Source organism: Rhinichthys klamathensis, unplaced genomic scaffold, assembly GCF_029890125.1.
Source record: "Rhinichthys klamathensis goyatoka isolate OS25496 unplaced genomic scaffold, OSU_Roscu_1.1 h1tg000422l_1, whole genome shotgun sequence".
In the NCBI taxonomy this organism is placed as follows: Eukaryota; Metazoa; Chordata; class Actinopteri; order Cypriniformes; family Leuciscidae; genus Rhinichthys; species Rhinichthys klamathensis.
In genome coordinates, this window is record NW_026606920.1 from 975626 (window position 1) to 997592 (window position 21967).

At 38.4% G+C, this 21967-nt stretch overlaps 1 protein-coding gene across 1 annotated transcript; it reads left to right on the forward strand.

The window, feature by feature from the left end:
* The first annotated feature begins 268 nt into the window (after positions 1–268).
* Positions 269–14406, forward strand: myh7 (myosin heavy chain 7). Its single transcript, XM_056235403.1, has 39 exons — positions 269–317; positions 545–579; positions 752–963; positions 1218–1361; positions 1440–1596; positions 1805–1832; positions 1920–2025; positions 2127–2219; positions 2698–2761; positions 2861–2959; positions 3051–3154; positions 3236–3374; positions 3483–3601; positions 3678–3827; positions 3928–4098; positions 4206–4515; positions 4621–4697; positions 4863–5068; positions 5155–5278; positions 5400–5536; positions 5625–5880; positions 5973–6215; positions 6338–6514; positions 6620–6765; positions 6849–6939; positions 7029–7418; positions 7501–7627; positions 7704–7822; positions 7913–8109; positions 8351–8534; positions 8618–8783; positions 11749–11873; positions 12037–12345; positions 12458–12661; positions 13116–13412; positions 13497–13601; positions 13722–13817; positions 13909–14043; positions 14282–14406. The coding sequence occupies exons 3-39, from the start codon at positions 763–765 to the stop codon at positions 14300–14302; spliced, it is 5817 nt and encodes a 1938-aa protein (XP_056091378.1). The 5' UTR covers positions 269–317; positions 545–579; positions 752–762; the 3' UTR covers positions 14303–14406.
* The last annotated feature ends 7561 nt before the right edge of the window (positions 14407–21967 follow it).

Genomic DNA, 21967 nt, shown 5'->3' on the forward strand with positions numbered 1-21967 from the left:
TTTTGTTTGGCTTTAATCATTCACATTTCATTTAAGTGAAAACCACTTAACTCGCTAGACTAAATTAGCGCTCTGCTAATCTCAGCGAGAGCCTAATATGGAGCACTAACCAATCTTAACAAAGATAAGACTTAACTCAACTAGCAGGTTCTTGCTTCTCCCTAATACCCATAACTACCCTTGTTCCACCCTAATAGTGATCAGGCGCAATAGCATTCTTGCCTTGTAGGATGCCTTCCCCAAATTTGGGAGGGTGAGTTCCTTTATAAAGAGTTCTCATGGTTGGTGTCCAGACAAGTCAGACGTTTTATCTGAGGGTGAGATTTAAGCCAAAACTACATAGTGAAGTTACAGTTAATATTAGAGGATTCAAATTTCTACTACAACTTCATTCACGATAAATCCGTTTTACTTCTCATTATGTTGCTTTCTTCTGATTACATCTTTTAGTATTGGATTGTTTAGTGACGTGACAAAGACTAAAAATTATTAATTCACATCTGAGTCTTAAGGAGTAACAATAACATTATATTTACTTTAACAGCTTCTTCTTCAGCCGATGCACCTTGTGCACATCAGGTAAGAGTCATGCTTATATCCTATGAGAATTTTTTTATTCATATGTCAAAGCTGGTTTTTATGTGATCATGTAGTATTTAGAAATCTGTAAGGGAATGTTGATCATAGCATGTCTGATATTGCCAATTCTTAAAACTTCACATTAACATGGACTTAACCATGCCATCTCCAGACAAGGCAATCATGGGGGACGCTCATATGGCACAGTTTGGAGCAGCGGCTTCTTACCTGCGGAAGTCAGATCGAGAGCGTCTGGAAGCACAAACTCGTCCCTTTGATATGAAAAAGGAGTGTTTCGTGCCTGATCCAGATGAAGAGTATGTGAAAGCTTCAATTATCAGCCGTGAAGGTGACAAAGTCACTGTACAGACTGAGAAAAACAAGGTAGGCTCAACTAATAAGGAGCATTTTGAGAAGATGCTTTTTCAAAGGCAGAACACTTTCAATGGTACATTATCAATGTGGTCGTTGATACATTATGATAATTGTTAATTAGAAACCACTGAGCATTAGTAAGGTCTTCATTATTTACATGTTAGCTTCAATATGATTTGCCTTTAGAACAGTGCTATAATACAATCTGGACAAAACAGCAAATTTGATGCCACTTTACACAAGAGTATTTCTGCTTCTAACAGACTGTCACTGTAAAGGAAGCTGACATTCATCCCCAGAACCCACCAAAGTTTGATAAAATTGAAGACATGGCAATGTTCACCTTTCTCCATGAGCCTGCCGTGCTGTTTAACCTCAAAGAGCGCTATGCAGCATGGATGATCTATGTAAGACCAGTTCAATATCACTCGAGAATACAACCTAATTAGCTTCAATTACTGAACTTTATTTGTCTTATCCCACAGACCTACTCAGGGCTGTTCTGTGTCACTGTCAACCCTTACAAGTGGCTGCCAGTGTACAATCAGGAGGTGGTTATAGCCTATAGAGGGAAGAAGAGGAGTGAAGCTCCTCCCCACATCTTTTCCATCTCTGATAACGCCTACCAGTACATGCTAACAGGTATGGACAAAATCTGTTCTGCTCTGAAGATCTGACAGTACTCGTATTCTAGCTGAAAGCATTACCAAATTGGGCAAAATGTTTCATAAACAAACATGCAAAGTGTGAGGAACCTTTTTTGAATTTTGCACAAATCTCTGGATGAGCCTTATCTTCTTAAAGATCGATAATATAGAAGCCGTAACTGAAGAATTCTTCTCCGTTTCAGACAGGGAAAATCAGTCAATTCTGATCACGTAAGTATTATTTTTCTTTTAATATAATTCCTTAGTTAATTCAGTACTTCATGCCACTTTTAATGATCAGATTGTTGTTCTCTGTAGTGGAGAATCTGGTGCAGGAAAGACTGTAAACACGAAGAGAGTCATTCAATATTTTGCAAGTATTGCAGCTGGGGGCTCAGCAAAGAAAGATGGGTCAGAAAAGAAGGTAAGTGTCATTTTCATATATGTCATCTGTTTCTGCATTAACTAAAAAAAAGACATTTAACTCAATTACACCATGCCAAAGCATTTACTTTTTCATTAAAGGGAACCCTGGAGGATCAAATAATCCAGGCTAACCCTGCTTTGGAAGCTTTTGGCAATGCAAAGACCATCAGAAATGACAACTCTTCAAGATTTGTAAGCTTCGGAATTGAACATTTCTGTAAAACATTTAGTGAAGATGTAAATAGTCACCCAATTAACATTTCAGCTAATGTAATAGCATTAATTTCACAGCTATCACAAATATAGTGTGAGAACACCCTCTGCTGGATAAATCAAAATGATATAAAGAGAACATAAGGTTAACATGCAGATGGCAGCATCCGGAGCCATCATAAATATGATAAGTGTATATTTAGTATTTATATAATGGTACAAATTATGGTAAAAAACATTGAAATCAGCTAAAAAAGGCCTTAATCATAAGTTATGTTATGTTAGAAGTTGTAAGAGGTTAATGCAGTTAAATTAATCTGAATCAAGTACCTCTTAACACAGGCATTAGGTATTTATAAGCCATACTGATTGATTTTCAGTAACTTATACAATTATTATTGCATTCATTGTGCTTAACTTCTTAATATGATCATTGTTTTTTATTTAAATTCTATAGGGAAAATTTATCCGAATTCATTTTGCTGCCAGTGGAAAGTTGGCCTCTGCTGACATTGAGACATGTAAGATTTAATTTAATTTTGATATCTGGACTCTATGTGTGGTTTCATAAAACATTGAGTGTCAAAGACTAAACATTTATTATTTTGTAAATATATCAGATCTCCTGGAGAAGTCAAGGGTGTCTTTTCAGCTTAAGGCTGAAAGGGACTATCACATTTTCTATCAAATCCTCTCTCAGCGGAAACCTGAGCTGCTGGGTAAGATGCAGTAGATATTTTGTAATCAAAGGCCTTTTACAGTAGTGCCAGATCGTCACAAACTGATAGTTCTTTCTTTCTCCTGAAATAGAAATGCTGCTCATCACCAATAACCCTTATGACTACGCTTACATCTCCCAAGGCGAAACAACCGTAGCCTCAATTAATGATGGAGACGAACTACTTGCTACTGATGTAAGAATGAAACGTATTATATTTTTGTTTTTCTGTCACTGTATAGTTCTCAAATGACATCTATAATTATGTAAACTTTAGGAAGCATTTGATGTACTAGGCTTCACTCAGGAAGAGAAAAATGGCATCTATAAACTGACTGGAGCCATTATGCACTATGGCAATATGAAGTTCAAACAAAAGCAGAGGGAGGAGCAAGCAGAAGCTGATGGGACTGAAGGTGTGTAGAGTATAATTCCTGAAGCAGAAAACTAAATGCAACACTCTCTTATCTCTTATGCATAGTAGTGTTTTCCTTGTAAATAGAGAAATCTTATTTATTTTACAGATGCAGACAAAGTTGCATATCTGATGGGCCTAAACTCTGCTGACTTAATCAAGGGTCTATGCCATCCAAGAGTGAAAGTAGGAAATGAGTGGGTCACCAAAGGGCAAAATGTCCAGCAGGTGAGTTGGCGTGGTATTAATTAAATGGTGTCCATTTAGACAAGTAATGGCAAACTAAATGCTTCTCTGTGCTCAGGTGTACTATGCTATTGGTGCACTGGCCAAGGCAGTGTATGAAAAGATGTTCCTTTGGATGGTTGTAAGAATCAATCAGTCTCTGGACACCAGACAACCTCGCCAGTACTTCATTGGAGTGCTGGACATTGCTGGCTTTGAGATCTTTGATGTAAGTCTTTGTGGACAGATCCTCATGTTGTCATGTTTAAAATGTATATTACTATGCAACTTACAAAAACGTATAATTTCATTCGGATTTAAAACAACAGTTCAACACCTTTGAGCAACTCTGTATCAACTTTACCAATGAGAAACTGCAACAGTTTTTCAACCACCACATGTTTGTGCTGGAACAAGAGGAGTACAAGAAAGAAGGGATCGAATGGCAGTTCATTGACTTTGGCATGGACTTACAGGCCTGCATCGATCTCATTGAGAAAGTAAGTAGTGCAGACGATAAAGCTTTCATGCATGAATAGTGCTTTAACTATTTAACAAAGCAATTTTCTACAGTCAGTAACTCAATCATATCAATTTCTTTATTCAGCCTATGGGCATCATGTCAATACTTGAAGAGGAATGCATGTTTCCCAAAGCCAGTGATGCAACATTTAAAGCAAAGCTTTATGACAACCACCTTGGGAAATCAAATAACTTCCAGAAACCAAGAGTAATAAAAGGAAAGCCAGAGTCTCATTTTTCTCTAGTTCACTATGCTGGTACAGTTGACTATAATATTAACAACTGGCTGGTGAAGAACAAAGACCCACTGAATGAGACTGTTGTTGGTCTCTTTCAAAAGTCTACACTCAAGCTCCTGTCAATGCTATTTGCTAATTATGCTGGGTCAGAGTCTGGTATGTATGAGAAAAATTATGTATGCACAATATAATCTCATATGCACTTATGAGTGCTTTGAGTACTACCAGTTATAAGTCATTATTGTGCCTTGTTTTGACCAGACGGTGGTAAGGGAGGTAAAGGAGGCGGAAGTAAGAAGAAGGGGTCCTCCTTCCAAACTGTGTCTGCACTTCACAGGGTAATTGAGTTTCAGACTCAAATGATCATACACAATGAAAATAAAATAAAAAAGAAGAGATAATGTGTACTAATGATATCAAGCTTGTCTCCAATGAACATATGTCAATATTTTTTTAAAGCAATCCTTTGAATAGCTTTACATTCTGTGCATTTATCCCTACAGGAAAACCTGAATAAGTTAATGACAAACCTGAGATCAACACATCCTCATTTTGTACGGTGCATCATTCCCAATGAGACAAAGACTCCTGGTGCGATGGAGAACCCTTTGGTCATGCACCAGCTACGCTGTAATGGTGTACTAGAGGGCATTAGGATCTGCAGGAAGGGCTTCCCCAACAGAATCCTCTATGGGGATTTTAAACAGAGGTAATTATTATTGGTTCTTTGACACTTAAACTCTACATTTAAAGCAACACTTTCCATTATTACAGACATTCTGTACTTATTTACAGGTACCGAATCCTAAATCCTGCAGCCATACCTGAAGGTCAGTTCATAGATAGCAGGAAAGGAGCTGAGAAACTGTTGGGATCACTGGATATTGATCACAATCAATATAAATTTGGACACACAAAGGTGAAAACTTAGTTAAACTGAAGAATAATTTTATATCCATTATTTAATATGGGAGCAAATAAGAAAATGGTCATGTTGTTCTGTGAGTAAAGTGCATGTTTCTAAAATGAATTCTGCCTAGGTGTTCTTTAAGGCTGGTTTACTGGGTCAGCTGGAAGAAATGAGAGATGACAGACTATCTCTAATTATTTCTGGAATTCAAGCTAGATCCAGAGGACTCCTGGCAAGGGTTGAGTTCCAAAAGATAGTTGAAAGAAGGCAAGAATTCCATATAGTACAATTTGTACACTTTAAAAACACTTTTTTTGTGATATTTGCTGACATAAAAAATGTAATATCCTCACAGGGATGCCCTACTGGTTATCCAGTGGAATGTCCGTGCCTTCATGGGGGTGAAGAATTGGCCCTGGATGAAGCTCTTCTTCAAAATCAAACCTCTACTCAAGTCAGCAGAAGCAGAAAAAGAGATGGCAAATATGAAAGATGAATTTGCCAAGCTCAAAGAGGCTTATGCTAAATCTGAAGCACGAAGGAAAGAACTAGAAGAAAAAATGGTTTCTCTTCTCCAAGAGAAGAATGACCTACAGCTTCAAGTCCAAGCGGTCAGTTAATAATGTTGTGCCTATAAAACGTGAAAAGTAAATGTGTTTTCCACAGTACAGAAATCAGTCATTTTTTAACCCTTTAACAACAGGAGCAAGACAATCTATGTGACGCAGAGGAGCGATGCGATCAGCTCATCAAAAACAAGATCCAGCTTGAGGCAAAAGCCAAAGAGCTCACAGAGCGGCTTGAGGATGAGGAGGAGATGAACGCAGAGATGACAGCTAAGAAGAGAAAGCTGGAGGATGAGTGCTCTGAGCTGAAGAAAGATATTGATGACCTGGAGCTGACTCTGGCTAAAGTGGAGAAAGAAAAGCATGCTACTGAGAACAAGGTCTGGGATGTCTTTACACACACAACACACAACACACGCACGCACATATCCACGCGCGCACACACACACACACACACACACACACACACACTTTGAACTTCATGATCCATGGTCTTTCACAGGTGAAGAACCTGACAGAGGAAATGGCAGCTTTGGACGACATCATCGCAAAGCTAACCAAGGAGAAAAAGGCCTTGCAGGAAGCTCATCAGCAGACACTGGATGACCTGCAAAGTGAGGAGGACAAAGTCAACACCCTCACTAAGGCAAAAGCAAAGCTGGAGCAGCAGGTGGATGATGTGAGTTACAATTTACATCTACCTTTAGTATTCTTGATGCAAGCAAATGCTATGCAGCCAATTGACATGCTCAATAAATCAAACATGTTTAAATATTTAAACCAGTTGGAAGGATCTCTTGAGCAAGAAAAGAAGATCCGTATGGATCTAGAAAGAGCTAAGAGGAAACTAGAAGGAGACTTGAAGTTAACCCAGGAAAGTTTAATGGACCTGGAGAATGACAAGCAGCAAATGGAAGAACGACTGAAGAAGTAAGGCAATTTCTCCCATTCTTTCACAGTCCAATTTGTTTGTTCAAGACAAAGGACTGTAAATATCTCTCTTGTAAATATAGGAAAGACTTTGAGATTAGTCAGCTCAATGGGAAAATTGAGGATGAACAAACTATTTGCATTCAGCTACAGAAAAAACTGAAGGAACTTCAGGTATCAAAAAAATAAGTAAATAGAGCATATTGCCACAGAATTTTTTGTTTAATGAGACAATGACAACCATGACATATTTTTAATTCTAGGCGCGTATTGAGGAGCTGGAGGAAGAGCTTGAGGCAGAAAGAGCTGCCAGAGCCAAGGTGGAGAAACAGAGAGCAGATTTAGCCAGAGAGCTGGAAGAGATCAGTGAGAGACTGGAGGAGGCTGGAGGAGCTACATCTGCTCAGATTGAGATGAATAAGAAACGAGAAGCAGAGTTTCAGAAACTTCGCAGAGACCTCGAAGAGGCCACTCTGCAGCACGAGGCCACTGCCGCCACATTGAGAAAGAAACAGGCTGACAGTGTGGCTGAACTGGGAGAGCAAATAGACAATTTGCAGAGAGTCAAGCAAAAACTGGAAAAGGAGAAAAGTGAACTCAAGCTGGAGCTGGATGATGTGGTCTCAAACATGGAACATGTTGTTAAGACAAAGGTATTATTAATACAAATATTTTTTTATATTTGTCATCTTTGATGGAAAGTAATTTTCTAGCCAAATTATGTACGTTGTACAGGCAAATCTTGAAAAGACCTGCAGGTCTTTGGAAGATCAAATGAATGAATACAGAACACATTTTGAGGAGGGCCAGCGTTGTATCAATGACTTCACAATGCAAAAATCTAAGCTACAATCTGAAAATGGTAAGGCTGCCAATAACTTTTTTAATTCTTATGACTGACAGAACACATATAATAATAAAATACTTGACACATGTAGGTGAACTTTCAAGACAGCTGGAGGAGAAAGACTCTCTTGTCACCCAGCTAACCAGAAGCAAGATGTCTTACTCTCAGCAAATTGAAGATCTTAAAAGGCAATTGGAGGAGGAAACTAAGGTGTGAATGAGTATGAACATTGTCTGATTAATATTTCAAAATAAGTTGCATTAATTTTGTTGATCTGCTAAATAAAAATGTGTCCTCCAGGCAAAGAATGCCCTCGCCCATGCTGTACAGTCCTCCCGTCATGACACAGATTTGCTCAGAGAGCAGTATGAGGAGGAGCAGGAAGCCAAAGCAGAGCTACAGCGAAGCTTGTCTAAAGCTAATTCTGAGGTGGCTCAGTGGAGAACCAAGTATGAAACTGATGCCATTCAAAGGACTGAGGAGCTGGAAGAAGCCAAGTAAGATATGTTTCTATTTCGAATTTCATCGAATTTTTTACTTTTCCATGTAACTTCTCTACTGACAGATAAGCTTTTTGTTTGTGTTATGTTTCTTTTAAAATGTAAGACGAACAAAAAGTTTTTCTGTTAGTTGGCCAAGCTTCACCAAACAGAAGGTAAAATATAATCAAATGTCTATCCACAAGAGTGTGCACTCACACAATTATATTCCTCAATATTGTTCCGTTTTCTAAAACAGGAAGAAACTGGCTCAACGTTTGCAGGAGGCTGAAGAAGCTGTTGAAGCAGTAAATGCGAAATGTTCTTCTCTTGAAAAGACCAAACACAGACTCCAGAATGAGATTGAAGATCTTATGGTGGACCTGGAGAGGTCTAATGCAGCTGCAGCAGCCTTGGACAAGAAGCAAAGAAACTTTGATAAGGTAACAAAACTTGATTTGGGATTAAGCTCACACATTTTTCTGAATACCTGTAATCCTACTTAAATGAGAAATTATGCTTTTAGGTCCTGGCTGAGTGGAAGCAGAAGTACGAAGAGTCACAGGCTGAGCTAGAGAGCTCTCAGAAGGAAGCCAGATGTCTGAGTACTGAACTTTTTAAGCTGAAGAACTCCTATGAAGAATCTTTGGATCACCTGGAGACCATGAAGAGAGAAAATAAAAATCTCCAAGGTAAATAAACCAAAATGTACCAAAATAACTTTTTATTGGCAAAGAATCTTAACGGGATACTCCCCCGTTTTTTCATATTAAACTATGTTATTCCCTTAACTAAGACAAGTTCATGCATACCTCTCTCGTCTCAGTGCGTGGACTCAATCGCTCTGACGCGCGGTGACACTTTGATAGCACTTAACTTAGCCCAGTTCAATCAATACGTGCCAAGCAGAGAAGCGAGCAAACACCTCCACGTTTTCCCTATTTAAATACAGTTACACGAGTAGTGTAACTCGACCAAGGACGGTGACACAAAATAAAACGTTGCACTTTTCTAAGCGTGTAAAGTGGATAACTATAATGTATGGCGGAATACCACAGCAAGTGCTTGGGAGCACTTCGACTCGGCACAGTAATATCATCAAAGTTCTCTCCCTCTCCGGAGTGATGATATTACTGCGCCGAGTCCATAGATATACAGGTCCTTCTCAAAAGATTAGCATATTGTGATAAAGTTCATTATTTTCCATAATGTAATGATAAAAATTAAACTTTCATATATTTTAGAATCATTGCACACAAACTGAAATATTTCAGGTCTTTTATTGTTTTAATACTGATGATTTTGGCATACAGCTCATGAAAACCAAAAATTCCTGTCTCAAAAAATTAGCATATTTCATCCGACCAATAAAAGAAGTGTTTTTAATACAAAAAAAAGTCAACCTTCAAATAATTATGTTCAGTTATGCACTCAATAGTCAATACATGGTCGGGAATCCTTTTGCAGAAATGACTGCTTCAATGCGGCGTGGCATGGAGGCAATCAGCCTGTGGCACTGCTGAGGTGTTATGGAGACCCAGGATGCTTCGATAGCGGCCTTAAGCTCATCCAGAGTGTTGGGTCTTGCGTCTCTCAACTTTCTCTTCACAATATCCCACAGATTCTCTATGGGGTTCAGGTCAGGAGAGTTGGCAGGCCAATTGAGCACAGGAATACCATGGTCAGTAAACCAATTACCAGTGGTTTTGGCACTGTGAGCAGGTGCCAGGTCGTGCTGAAAAATGAAATCTTCATCTCCATAAAGCTTTTCAGCAGATGGAAGCATGAAGTGCTCCAAAATCTACTGGTAGCTAGCTGCATTGACCCTGCCCTTGATAAAACACAGTGCACCAACACCAGCAGCTGACATGGCACCCCAGACCATCACTGACTGTGGGTACTTGACACTGGACTTCAGGCATTTTGGCATTTCCTTCTCCCCAGTCTTCCTCCAGACTCTGGCACCTTGATTTCTGAATGACATGCAAAACTGAGCAACAGTCCAGTGCTGCTTCTCTGTAGCCCAGGTCAGGCGCTTCTGCCGCTGTTTCTGGTTCAAAAGTGGCTTGACCTGGGGAATGCGGCACCTGTAGCCCATTTCCTGCACACGCCTGTGCACGGTGGCTCTGGATGTTTCTACTCCAGACTCAGTCCACTGCTTCCGCAGGTCGCCCAAGGTCTGGAATCGGTCCTTCTCCACAATCTTCCTCAGGGTCCGGTCACCTCTTCTCGATGTGCAGCGTTTTTTGCCACACTTTTTCCTTCCCACAGACTTCCCACTGAGGTGCCTTGATACAGCACTCTGGGAACAGCCTATTTGTTCAGAAATTTCTTTCTGTCTCACCCTCTTGCTTGAGGGTGTCAATGATGGCCTTCTGGATAGCAGTCAGGTCGGCAGTATTACCCATGATTGCGGTTTTGAGTAATGAAACAGGCTGGGAGTTTTTAAAAGCCTCAGGAATCTTTTGCAGGTGTTTAGAGTTAATTAGTTGATTCAGATGATTAGGTTAATAGCTTGTTTAGAGACCCTTTTCATGATATGCTAATTTTTTGAGACAGGAATTTTGGGTTTTCATGAGCTGTATGCCAAAATCATCAGTATTAAAACAATAAAAGACCTGAAATATTTCAGTTGGTGTGCAATGAATCTAAAATATATGAAAGTTTAATTTTTATCATTACATTATGGAAAATAATTAACTTTATCACAATATGCTAATTTTTTGAGAAGGACCTGTATATGCGCCGAGTCGAAGTGCTCCCAAGCACTTGCTGTGCTATTCCGCCATACATTATAGTTATCCACTTTACACGCTTAGAAAAGCGCAACGTTTTATTTTGTGTCACCGTCCTTGGTCGAGTTACACTACTCGTGTAACTGTATTTAAATAGGGAAAACGTGGAGGTGTTTGCTCGCTTCTCTGCTTGGCACGTATTGAATGCACTGTGCTATCAAAGTGTCACCGCGCGTCAGAGCGATTGAGTGCACGCACTGAGACGAGAGAGGTATGTATCAACTCGTCTTAGTTAAAGTCCCCGTGAACCGGAAGTTGCAAACGACTTTTCTCCAGTGTTGTGACGTATTTCCGAGAGAAACGGAATACTAAATGAGGCAAAATGGTGGGCGTGGCTTTTTCCCCAACTAGCACCTGATTGGATCTAGAAAAGTAGGTGTTTTCATTCAGTCTGTCTACTGTCAGTTGGAGGGGCGTGATTACGGATGTTAAGAAGACGCCCAAACCGTGAAACCTACGTCATCAGGCAAGGTCCTCCAACGCAGAGGGGAGGGGAAATTTCAGATTTTGATTAAAGATTACGAAGCCAAAAATTTTTTTTGTGTGGATTGACTTGCATGGATGAATTGTTCACCACAAAACGATCAATTTAGGCAAACAAAGTAAGTATGGTCAATTTTGAATTCATGGGGACTTTAAGGGAATAACATAGTTTAATATGAAAAAAACGGTGGAGTATCCCTTTAATAGATAAATGGAGATACTGGAAAGACAATAAAAGTAGTACAATAAGACTTTATGGTGTATTTGGAGTGTGGTGGTGGAAGAAGAATTTATAGTATTGTTAAGACATTTATATTTATATCACTGAGGCTGGGGAACATATGGCAATATGTTAAAATGTGGGGGTTTTTTCATCTAGAGGAAATTTCTGATCTCACTGAGCAACTTGGTGAAGGAGGAAAGAGCATTCATGAGCTGGAGAAAATGAGAAAACAGCTGGAGCAAGAAAAAAGTGAAATTCAGTCTGCTCTGGAAGAGGCAGAGGTAAGTTTTCAGATGAAGCTTGATTTCTTGACTTTGAAGAAAAATAAAAAATATAAAAACAGTAGCTGATTAAATTATATTATCACTATTGTTTAAAATAAAATTAATCATATTTTTAAAGTACTGCAAACAAAGTTATAGATCACAATCTAATGTTTAAAAGGCCTCATTGGAGCACGAGGAGGGTAAGATTCTGCGAGCTCAGCTAGAGTTTAGCCAAATTAAGGCTGATATTGAGCGCAAACTAGCTGAGAAGGATGAAGAGATGGAGCAAAGCAAACGGAATTTGCAGAGGACCATTGACACTCTTCAAAGCTCCTTGGAGTCAGAAACACGAAGCAGGAATGAGGCCCTCAGAATAAAAAAGAAGATGGAAGGAGATCTGAATGAGATGGAGATCCAGCTTAGTCAGGCAAACCGACAAGCAGCAGAGGCTCAAAAACAACTCAAGAGTGTCCAAGCACATCTGAAAGTAAGATGCACTCAGAATCAATACTGTGAATCAGTTAAGCAAAGAATGAAAGCTTTTGAAAGGGTAGAGTTGTTGAAGTGTTTGTCTTAATTAGTTTGCACTCATCTTTCAGGATGCTCAGCTTCAGCTGGATGACTCTCTGAGAACAAATGATGATCTCAAGGAGAACACTGCGATTTTAGAGAGACGCAACAACCTTCTGCAAGCTGAACTGGAGGAGCTGAGAGCTGCTCTTGAGCAAAATGAGAGAGGCCGTAAGCTTGCTGAGCAAGAACTGCTGGATACAAGTGAAAGAGTGCAGCTACTGCACTCCCAGGTAAAGCAAATGGATGCTTAAGGTTGGGAAGGGAAAATAAATTCCAATTCTGGAATCGGATACTTGTTATAAAATTAAAAATGATCGATCCGCTTATTGATTCCTGTGTGCGCATTGTAATGTGGTTTTAAAACATTCAAGATCAATTCGGCACTTGCACGCTGTGTTCTGTGCTGGGCACATCCAGACTTTCTTTTGTTCATGGTATTGAGCCGCAACAGAATGTTACAAAAGAACAAAAAGTCACAGAATAAATAGGATTGATACCTAAACGTTCTAAATGTTGAATTTTTTCCCCCCATATTGGAATCAAAACTGGGAATCAATAAGCTGAACCGATATTGGAATTTGAATCGCTAAAATTAAAGTGATACTCAACCCTACTTAATCTTCATTTTGAACTAATCCATTCTTATTCAGTTTCTAATTGAATGCAAATACCTAATTTGTCCAGAATACAAGCCTATTGAATCAGAAGAAGAAGCTGGAGGCTGACACATCCCAGCTTCAGGGTGAGGTGGAAGAGGCAGTGCAAGAATGCAGGAATGCTGAAGAAAAAGCCAAGAAGGCCATCACTGATGCTGCCATGATGGCTGAGGAACTGAAGAAGGAGCAGGATACAAGTTCTCACCTGGAGCGTATGAAGAAGAACATGGAGCAGACCATTAAAGATCTGCAGCACCGTCTGGATGAAGCAGAACAAATTGCTATGAAAGGAGGCAAAAAACAAATCCAGAAACTAGAAGCTCGGGTGAGTGACCTACCTTAAATCCCAACAATATTTTCTGACTGTTGAAAGTGGTATGCTGTAAAAACATTCATAATATGCCAACAGGTGAGGGAGCTGGAGAATGAAGTAGAATTAGAACAGAAGAAGAGCAGCGAGGCAGTGAAAGGAATTCGTAAATATGAGAGACGTATTAAAGAACTGACCTACCAGGTACAACAACAGCAACAACAAAAAACATCAATTTTTTTTACTGAATACACCTATCGAAAATGTTACGACAACAATGTCAAACATCAAATAATATCTTTTTCTTATTATTTGTCTTAAAAGACTGAGGAGGACCGAAAGAATATGGCTCGTCTGCAAGATCTAGTTGACAAGCTTCAACTAAAGGTCAAAGCTTACAAGAGGGCTGCAGAGGAAGCTGTAAGTATTGGCCTAAATATCACACTTTTGCTGATAAATCATTCTATTCAGTTCAGGCTCTAATCTCAGAACTGCTAATCCTGCTTCATAGGAGGAACAAGCAAACACAAATCTTAGCAAGTTCCGGAAAATCCAGCATGAACTTGATGAAGCAGAAGAGAGAGCTGACATTGCAGAGTCACAAGTCAATAAACTGCGTGCCAAAAGTCGTGATGTTGGTTCTAAGGTCAGTGCTTAAGAAGACTGATATTTCTTTGTGATCCATCCTGATTCAAACCAATTAAGTCACATGTAGTTTTAATTTACCCAGTTTCCAAGTCCTACTGTAGAAACAAAAGGTTATATACTCTATATATATATATAGCCACATTGATATTTTTAGACTAACATTTTTAGAGACATACTTATGCAATTGAATCATTTACCATAACTGATAATCTCTTCCTCTTATCTTTTTCATACAGAAGGGACATGATGAAGAGTAAACCTCAAATGGACCTTTTGCATGTCTCCCATATGTTGATTTAGTTATCCACTCAGTCCAGCTCTTTTTCAGTCACACAGTAGAATAAAGTTGAATTGCATTATATCTGTTGTGATTGAGTTGTGCATTGAAATTATATATTAAAGTGCCCCAATCATACTATTCTAAAGTTTCCTAATGTTGTTTTGGAGTCTCCTACAACAGGTTTACATGCATCAAAGGTTAAAAAACTTTTCTCATACATTTGCACATCACCACATTTTCAATGATTCTCAAACGACTCGTCAGATGAATCAATCTCTCTAATGGTGCGTTCTATTATTTATCCGTGTCGGAGGAAGACAGACGTTGCCTAGCAACACGCACCAACGCGCCCCCTTTCCTCGGATTTCCCAGCTCGGAAGTCGGACAACCGTGAGGACACCGAGCAAGAATTCCGATACGGAATCCAAGATGGCTACGCCCTGTGTGACTTAGTATGAATTGTTTTCATTGTTTTTGGACCGCTTTGGTTGTTTAAATGACGATTTTAATCACTCGTATTACTGCAATACCTTAGGCTACTGCCTCCGTATCACTGCCTGTGGGTATAGGAATCGGTCTTGTTGTGAGTTGCATTATTGAATGAAGCCTTGTTTCAAACGGGTGTTACTAACATGGCTAGCGTTGCTAACAGAAGATAAACTAAAACATGAAATAAAGTGAAAATTTCAAATGGCTGAGTTTTGATAAGCGCCTGGTACTCAGCCAGTGCTACCATAGCAACAGCTTTCCGGGTGGCGTCCACGTTTTTTCTCAGACAGGGGGTGCTTCTCAATTCTTATTTGTGCATCCTCGTTTCCTTTCCTCACATCTCGCATGTTTTTAAATTGACCAAATTAAGTTTGTTGATGTATCTTTCACACTCTATGGCAGGCAGGGTGGACATATAATTACTTGACATGTTTAATCTTAGTGATTTCTTAAGTTATTCACGACTGCCGGTTGTGTACGGACGTTGTTTTTTGATGCTATTTTGTATTGAAGTCTATGGGAAGTCTAGTTTATTTTCCCCTAAAAAGGGGCGGTGACGAAATTGACAGTTAAGTTTCCGCATGTGCCGGTAGTACGTATTGCCATAACAACGTCAGCTCTGCTTGTCCTGAGGCTTCTTACACAGCAAACTAAACACAGCAGCCTTGTTTGTGATGAGCAAAATCTGCGCAAAACCGATCACCGGTGATCACCGCGAAATGCATGCCGGATAGAAATGTGTCCGAGTGCGGGCCTTGCTCTGATGTCATGCTGACGCGTGTCAAAAAACCCTCCCGAGCGCAAGGCGGACTTGTCGGTTTCTGCAGTCGCGTGTAGTTGCTTTCCACCGACTGCGCTGATCAAAAGCACGATGGGAAACGACTTACTGACGACACAGCTTAATGCACATTGGTTTAAACAACCGTGATGTATTGTTCTCTTTTAAAATGTTTGATTTTAAAACTGATATCATGTATCATGTGTTATCATGTGAGTATTCCCAAACTCTCTGACAGTGTGATCTCTATATGGGTTATTTGATTGTTGTCATATCTATCTATCTATCTATCTATCTATCTATCTATCTATCTATCTATCTATCTATCTATCTATCTATCTATCTATCTATCTATCTATCTATCTATCTATCTATCTATCTATCTATCAATTACAGGAACGTCTGTCTGTGTGTGTGTCTGTCTGTCTGTGTGTCTGTCTGTCTGTCTGTCTGTCTGTCTGTCTGTTAATCGAATATCTATCGAAATCCATCGTTAGTCCGATGGATTTCAAACTTGACAGGTGTCTTGCTACGGGCACGAGTAAGTGCAGTGCCGAGTTTGACGTTGTTTGGATTAGAAATGCAAAAGATATTGTTAAAGTGTGTATGTCAGGTTAAATTTGTAATTATGATTAACACAAAATAGTTAGGGGAAATACACGTTTGACAAGTTGATGTATTGTTTTGTATGTTTTTCGATACCTAAAGGCAGAATATAAGATGAAAAAGTTTGTTATTTTCATTACTCACTAAAAACTGCTCCCCCCCCCCAAACGAATCGCTTGACGTCATAAGAGGGAGACGTCTCCCCAGGTCGCTGAGAAAGTGAGTTTGTGAGCTGTGTTGATAATCGTACGAGTGATAAAGAGAGAGAATTAGTTCTTTAAGTTAGGTAGTTAGTTAGGTATACGCAGGCGTATTTTCACGATGGTGAATTACTGCGTTTGTGCTGGGTGCAAAAACACCGTTAAAACCGGTCACAGAGTCCACTTTTTCCCAAAAAGCAGGTCTGTGTTCCGTGCCTGGGTCAACTTTGTTTGGACCAAACGCGCTGACTTCAGTGCTGCTTCGGTATCCAAGACTTCGGTCATTTGCAGCGCCCATTTCTTCCAGTTTTTACGTTTCCACTGTTCGATCGCGCCCGCGCCTCTCTCCCTCTCCCTCTCTCTCTCTCACACACACACACACACACACCCACCAACACATTCCAGCATTGCAATCTTCAGAATAGGTGTCCCTAAATAATCTGCATATCTAACAGTAGTTCCGCATTAATTAATTTGCACGCAAATTTTATTTATTTTTATACCATGTATTCTCCGTGTATATTCATGCACCGAACCGTGACGCCCGTACCGTTTCGGTTCAATACGAATACATGTACCGTTCCACCTCTAAGTTATGCCTATAGCCTACTTACCAAGACACCTGACCAACTCTTCACTGGTTCTCTTCACACCAGATATTTATGTTTCTTCGATAGGAATTATTTAAATTTCTGTTTGGCTCCTCATCGGTCTCACGCCTGGGAGGCTCAAAATTGTATGGCTGTGGGCCATCGTAGGTTTGAGGGGGATTTTGGATCTCCTTAGACTCAAAACTCTCCATAATTGAATAGAACTTTTTTGGCACGTCTCCCTCTTCTGACGTCACAGCTCAGCTGTGTTTTAAAAATATGATATTGACAGAAATGTCTATAAAGCTTACTGTAGGGCAATTACAGTAATCATTTTAATGATAATTACATTTTCACTCAGACATCTAAACCTTATTTAATATATCTAAAAAAAAAAAAATAACCTGACATACACACTTTAAATATATCTGTAAAAGAAGCACACATTGAAGTTGTGGTTTAAAAATAAACATTCTGACATTAGAGAGGGTTGTGGTTTAAAAATTGTGGTTTAAAAATAAATATTCTGTCAGCTAAACATTAAGTCAGCTACACTGTTTACTTCTGAATAATGTAGTTATTCAGAAGTAGTTAGTTGTCAGTAGTTAGTTATATATGTAGTTAAATCTTCCCATATTTATTGTATGTCATTATGTCAGTATCAATATTTGCTTTCAACCATGCACAAATAAAAATGTCACTGAACTTTTAGTGTGTAATTGTAACAATGAGCACTCAAACACACCAAACCAACAATTACTAAAAACACACACAAAAACTGATTTTGCACATGCATACTGTCAAATCGATTAATCGTGATTAAAAAAATATACAGTACACACACACGTATTACAGTATATAAACCGTAAATATAATATATACACAGACACACATACATCTATCTATAAATTACAGAAACGTCTGTCTGTGTATCTGTTATTCGCATATCTCGGTAAAAGAAGCACACATTGAAGATGTTTAGATGATGTTTAGAGGTTTGTGGTTTAAAAATATATGAATATTATATTTTATTCATGGCCATCATTTGTAGTAGCCTATTCACAAATTGTTTACTCAAGCTTAGCGTTTTCTTGGAGTTCACTGTGTAGCTGCTCCCTGAATCGTTGCGCTTATTCATTTTTGGATGTTAACTCAATCTGTAAGTCAGCTACACTGTTTAGGTCCGTGTATCATCCGATCATTTGATTTCCAATTTGAAATGAAATAAGCAGAAATGAGAAAACGGCACCTTTATTAGTTTTTTCGTTTAAAAAAAAAAAAAGAAAAAAAAAGAAAGAGATTTCGGCTTGATTTTTTAGTTTTTTAGTTCACAGGCAAAAAACGAATACATGACTTCAAAATTCGTTTTCCACATGTGGGCGGTCATGAGACCCCTTCCACTGATTGGTCAAGTAAATCTGAGCATCTGACGTCATTAGTCGTCGCTCAGGTCTGTTCAACAAAATAATAGTCCTCAACGGTAGTCTACCCATTAAGGATGTAATTTGTCTTTTTGAAAACCCAAACAAATCTTTAGAATCTACTGGTAACTTCCTTATCCTTGTGGCAAACTTTTACTTTCACAAACAAAGGTTTCTTAAGAAAATTCCCACTTTTAAAGATTTCTTATGTGAAGTAAAATATTTAATCAAATCACTAAGAATAATTGATAATAGAAAATGTACTTCTTTTTTGAAGAAATATAGAGATAGTTTATGTAGCATGATTAATATCTGTTTGCTGTTTCTTTTTTTCCCTTTTTTTCTTCTTTGTTTAGCTCTTTCCATTTTTGTGCTATGATTGTGCACGAATGAGTTTACTTGTTTAATATATACATTGTTGGAAATGTTTTAGATTTCTAAAAGATGTGTGTTTGCACTATTGATTTTTTTTTGTTTTTTTGAATAAAAATAAATAAATAAATAATAATAATAGTCCTCTACTACCGCTTCTTAAACTGTACAGGGCAGGTCCTTGATTGGGCTTTCTTCTGTGCAACTTGACGCGTTTCACAGAAATATTTACATCAGAAATATTAAATATTAGTCTGCCACCAGCCTGTTTTATTTAGCTGTGCAGAGTTAAATCTGTGTGGTGCTGCGCTAGACAGCTCCGAGCGGGTGCGGCACAGACCAGTGTTCAGTCAGCAGTCACAACTTTTCTTTTAGACAGTATAAGCTCTGTTTTGGACACGGGGTTGTCATTGCAAATACTGTAATTATGCCAATCGGCTGAGGGTGGGTACCGATGATGGTGAAATAAAATTTTACTGAAACTTTAATCATAGCCGCGACCCGCGAGAATGAGACAGATGATTGACAGGATGATAGCGGAGGCAATTAAGGGGACAAGATAACTTTTGTTAACAAAAAAAAAAAGTGTTTAATATAAGTGACTTTGTCTTTGTTTTATTGTTTTCAATAAAATAATAGTGAACGGTTGACCACAAACTGAGCCTTTGTTTTAAAGGGCAATTTCCAAATATCTTTTATTTATTTGTTATAAGGGTATTTTGGGTCACCCGTCTTATTAATAGTATATTTGGTAATAAAAAGTTGTTGGTTTTTTTATTGTGTTTTCATTAAAAATATAGGCCTATCATAACAACTTATAAAGATCAAAATCTACAGAAGACATTAACAAATAACACTGGTGTTGTCATAAGTTAATCAGTGGGAAAATTTCCTCACCGGCATAACCCTTTAGGCCTACTTAATGTTGGCTACATGTTACAGTAAATTAAATTAAGTTGGCCCAACTCAATAATTAATATTTAGAATATAAATTTTCTAAAATTGAGTTGGCCCAACTCAATTTAAATTGTTCAAAATTAAGTTGGCTCAACTCAATAATTAATATTTAGAATTTAAATTTTCTAAAATTGTGCCTTCAATTTCTTCGAAAACAGACATAGTAACTACTTTCTCAGGTTGTGGTCTGATCTGTCTGACCCCAGAGCAACTCATGGATGTGCTGATCACCTTTCTGATATTATTGATTTTCTCAGAGAAGAAAGAAGCAAACTCACTGCACTTGCCGTCTGAGAGCATTTCACTGGGAATCTGGCTTGGGGGGTTTGTCAGTCTCTCTACAGTAGCAAAAAGAGTGCTTGTGTTGTTTAAGTTTCTTTTTATAATATTCCAGAAGAAAGTCTGTCTAGCTTTGCCAAGTTCAATATTAAAAGCATGGATGCTGTCTTTGTAGCATCCATGCTTTTAATATTGAACTAGGCAAAGCTAGACAGACTTTCTTCTCGAATATTATAAACAGAAACTTAAACAACACACGCACTCTTATAAATTAAGATCAAATAAATTAAGCCTTGGAATGAATTAAATCATGAATTACATTCTGCATGATAAAATATAAAGATTTCACAGTGATCTTCTGTAATGTTTTTTTTTTAGTTACTACTACAACATTACTGTAGTAAAACCATGTTTTACTACATTTATACATGTGAGGACGACCGGAGAGTATAGAATACTAGATTAAAAAATTAGATAGCGAATGCGTGCATATTAACAGCCTTGAATTAACCATAATTTAATATTATTACCATAACATGATTAAATGTTAATAAATTAAGTGTAGGCCTATCGGCAATCATAAATCAAAGAACACATTTATATGTTGTTACCTAGGTGACGAGGATCACTCGTCGCTTTGTGTAGTACCAGTACGAAACAGCGCGGGGGTGCACCTGTGCTTATGATTTTCCGATGGAAACGGCGCTACGGCGGCGGCATCATTACATTTTCATTAACAGCTTACCAACTAGATTGTTATAGCTATATAGGCGCTCAGTTTTTCCTGTTGTAAAATACATTTGGTCAAAATCGCATTTTATAAAAAATGAAATGCTAATGTGTGCACAGGCTATTTAAGTGTAGGCTATGTATTGGCTATGACTAAGCAAATGCTAGCATAGCCCTCTCTCTCAGGTCCCACATATCTTAGTCAGACATCAAATAAATAAAATATGAGCTTTTATAGACAACGTGTTTAGTACTTATTCAAACAACAAGATCTTTGTTTACCCTTCCAAAACTTCGTTCAGCTGCTGTCTGCTGTGCGGCCGCTGCGGAGCTTCAGTTCATTCCGTCAAGACAGAGGGGGCGGAGTTATCAGCTTTACTGACAGTTTGAGGATCGAACAAGATTTACACGAGCTCTTTTTAAGATCTTTCATTGGATACATATTTTTAAAACAGACAGATAGACTTAAAGGGTGACCAATAGCATTAATTTATATTAAAAAACAAAAACAAAAAAACACCACCAAAAAAAGGGCACTTCGGCAAAAATGGCATGTGGTCTGACTCTGCACCATTGACTGTAAAGGTCTACTACACAGGTTGAGCCCTACCTGTGCACGTACCTGCTTTTAAACCACAATCACGTTGGAAAGGTCACGCTGGACGTAGACGGAAGTACCGCCCCATTATTTTAAACATCCAGGATAGACACACGAAAGGACCATTTTAAACAATAAACCAACCGACACAAATACATAAATAGGTCATTCAACATACAATAAAATTTTAAAGATCCTCCTTCTTCACGCTTGTAAACAATGGGTCAAGCGTGACCTTTCCAACGTGATTACGTAATGCATGACTCGTCGCAGACCAGCACAAGACGAACAATTGTTTAAAAGCTATATCATTTTATTTAAAAAATTTTTTTTTAGAAAATGCGCCGATCGTTTCGCCATATTTAAAAAAAATTGACCTATGTGACTGGTTTTGTGGTCTAGGGTCACATATTAGATGATTTGTTAATTTAATGTACACTTTAAATAACACGGGGAGCCGATTCAAGATGGCGGCGAGACCAGATGCGTTTTGAATAGACCTGTAACGACTGTTGAAGATTGCTGCTCAAATTAACATTTAGAACTTAATTTTGCTCCTTAAAGTTTTTTTCACTGATTGCTCGACTGCAGTGTTATTGCATTTCATAGTTTTTTTCTGCCGG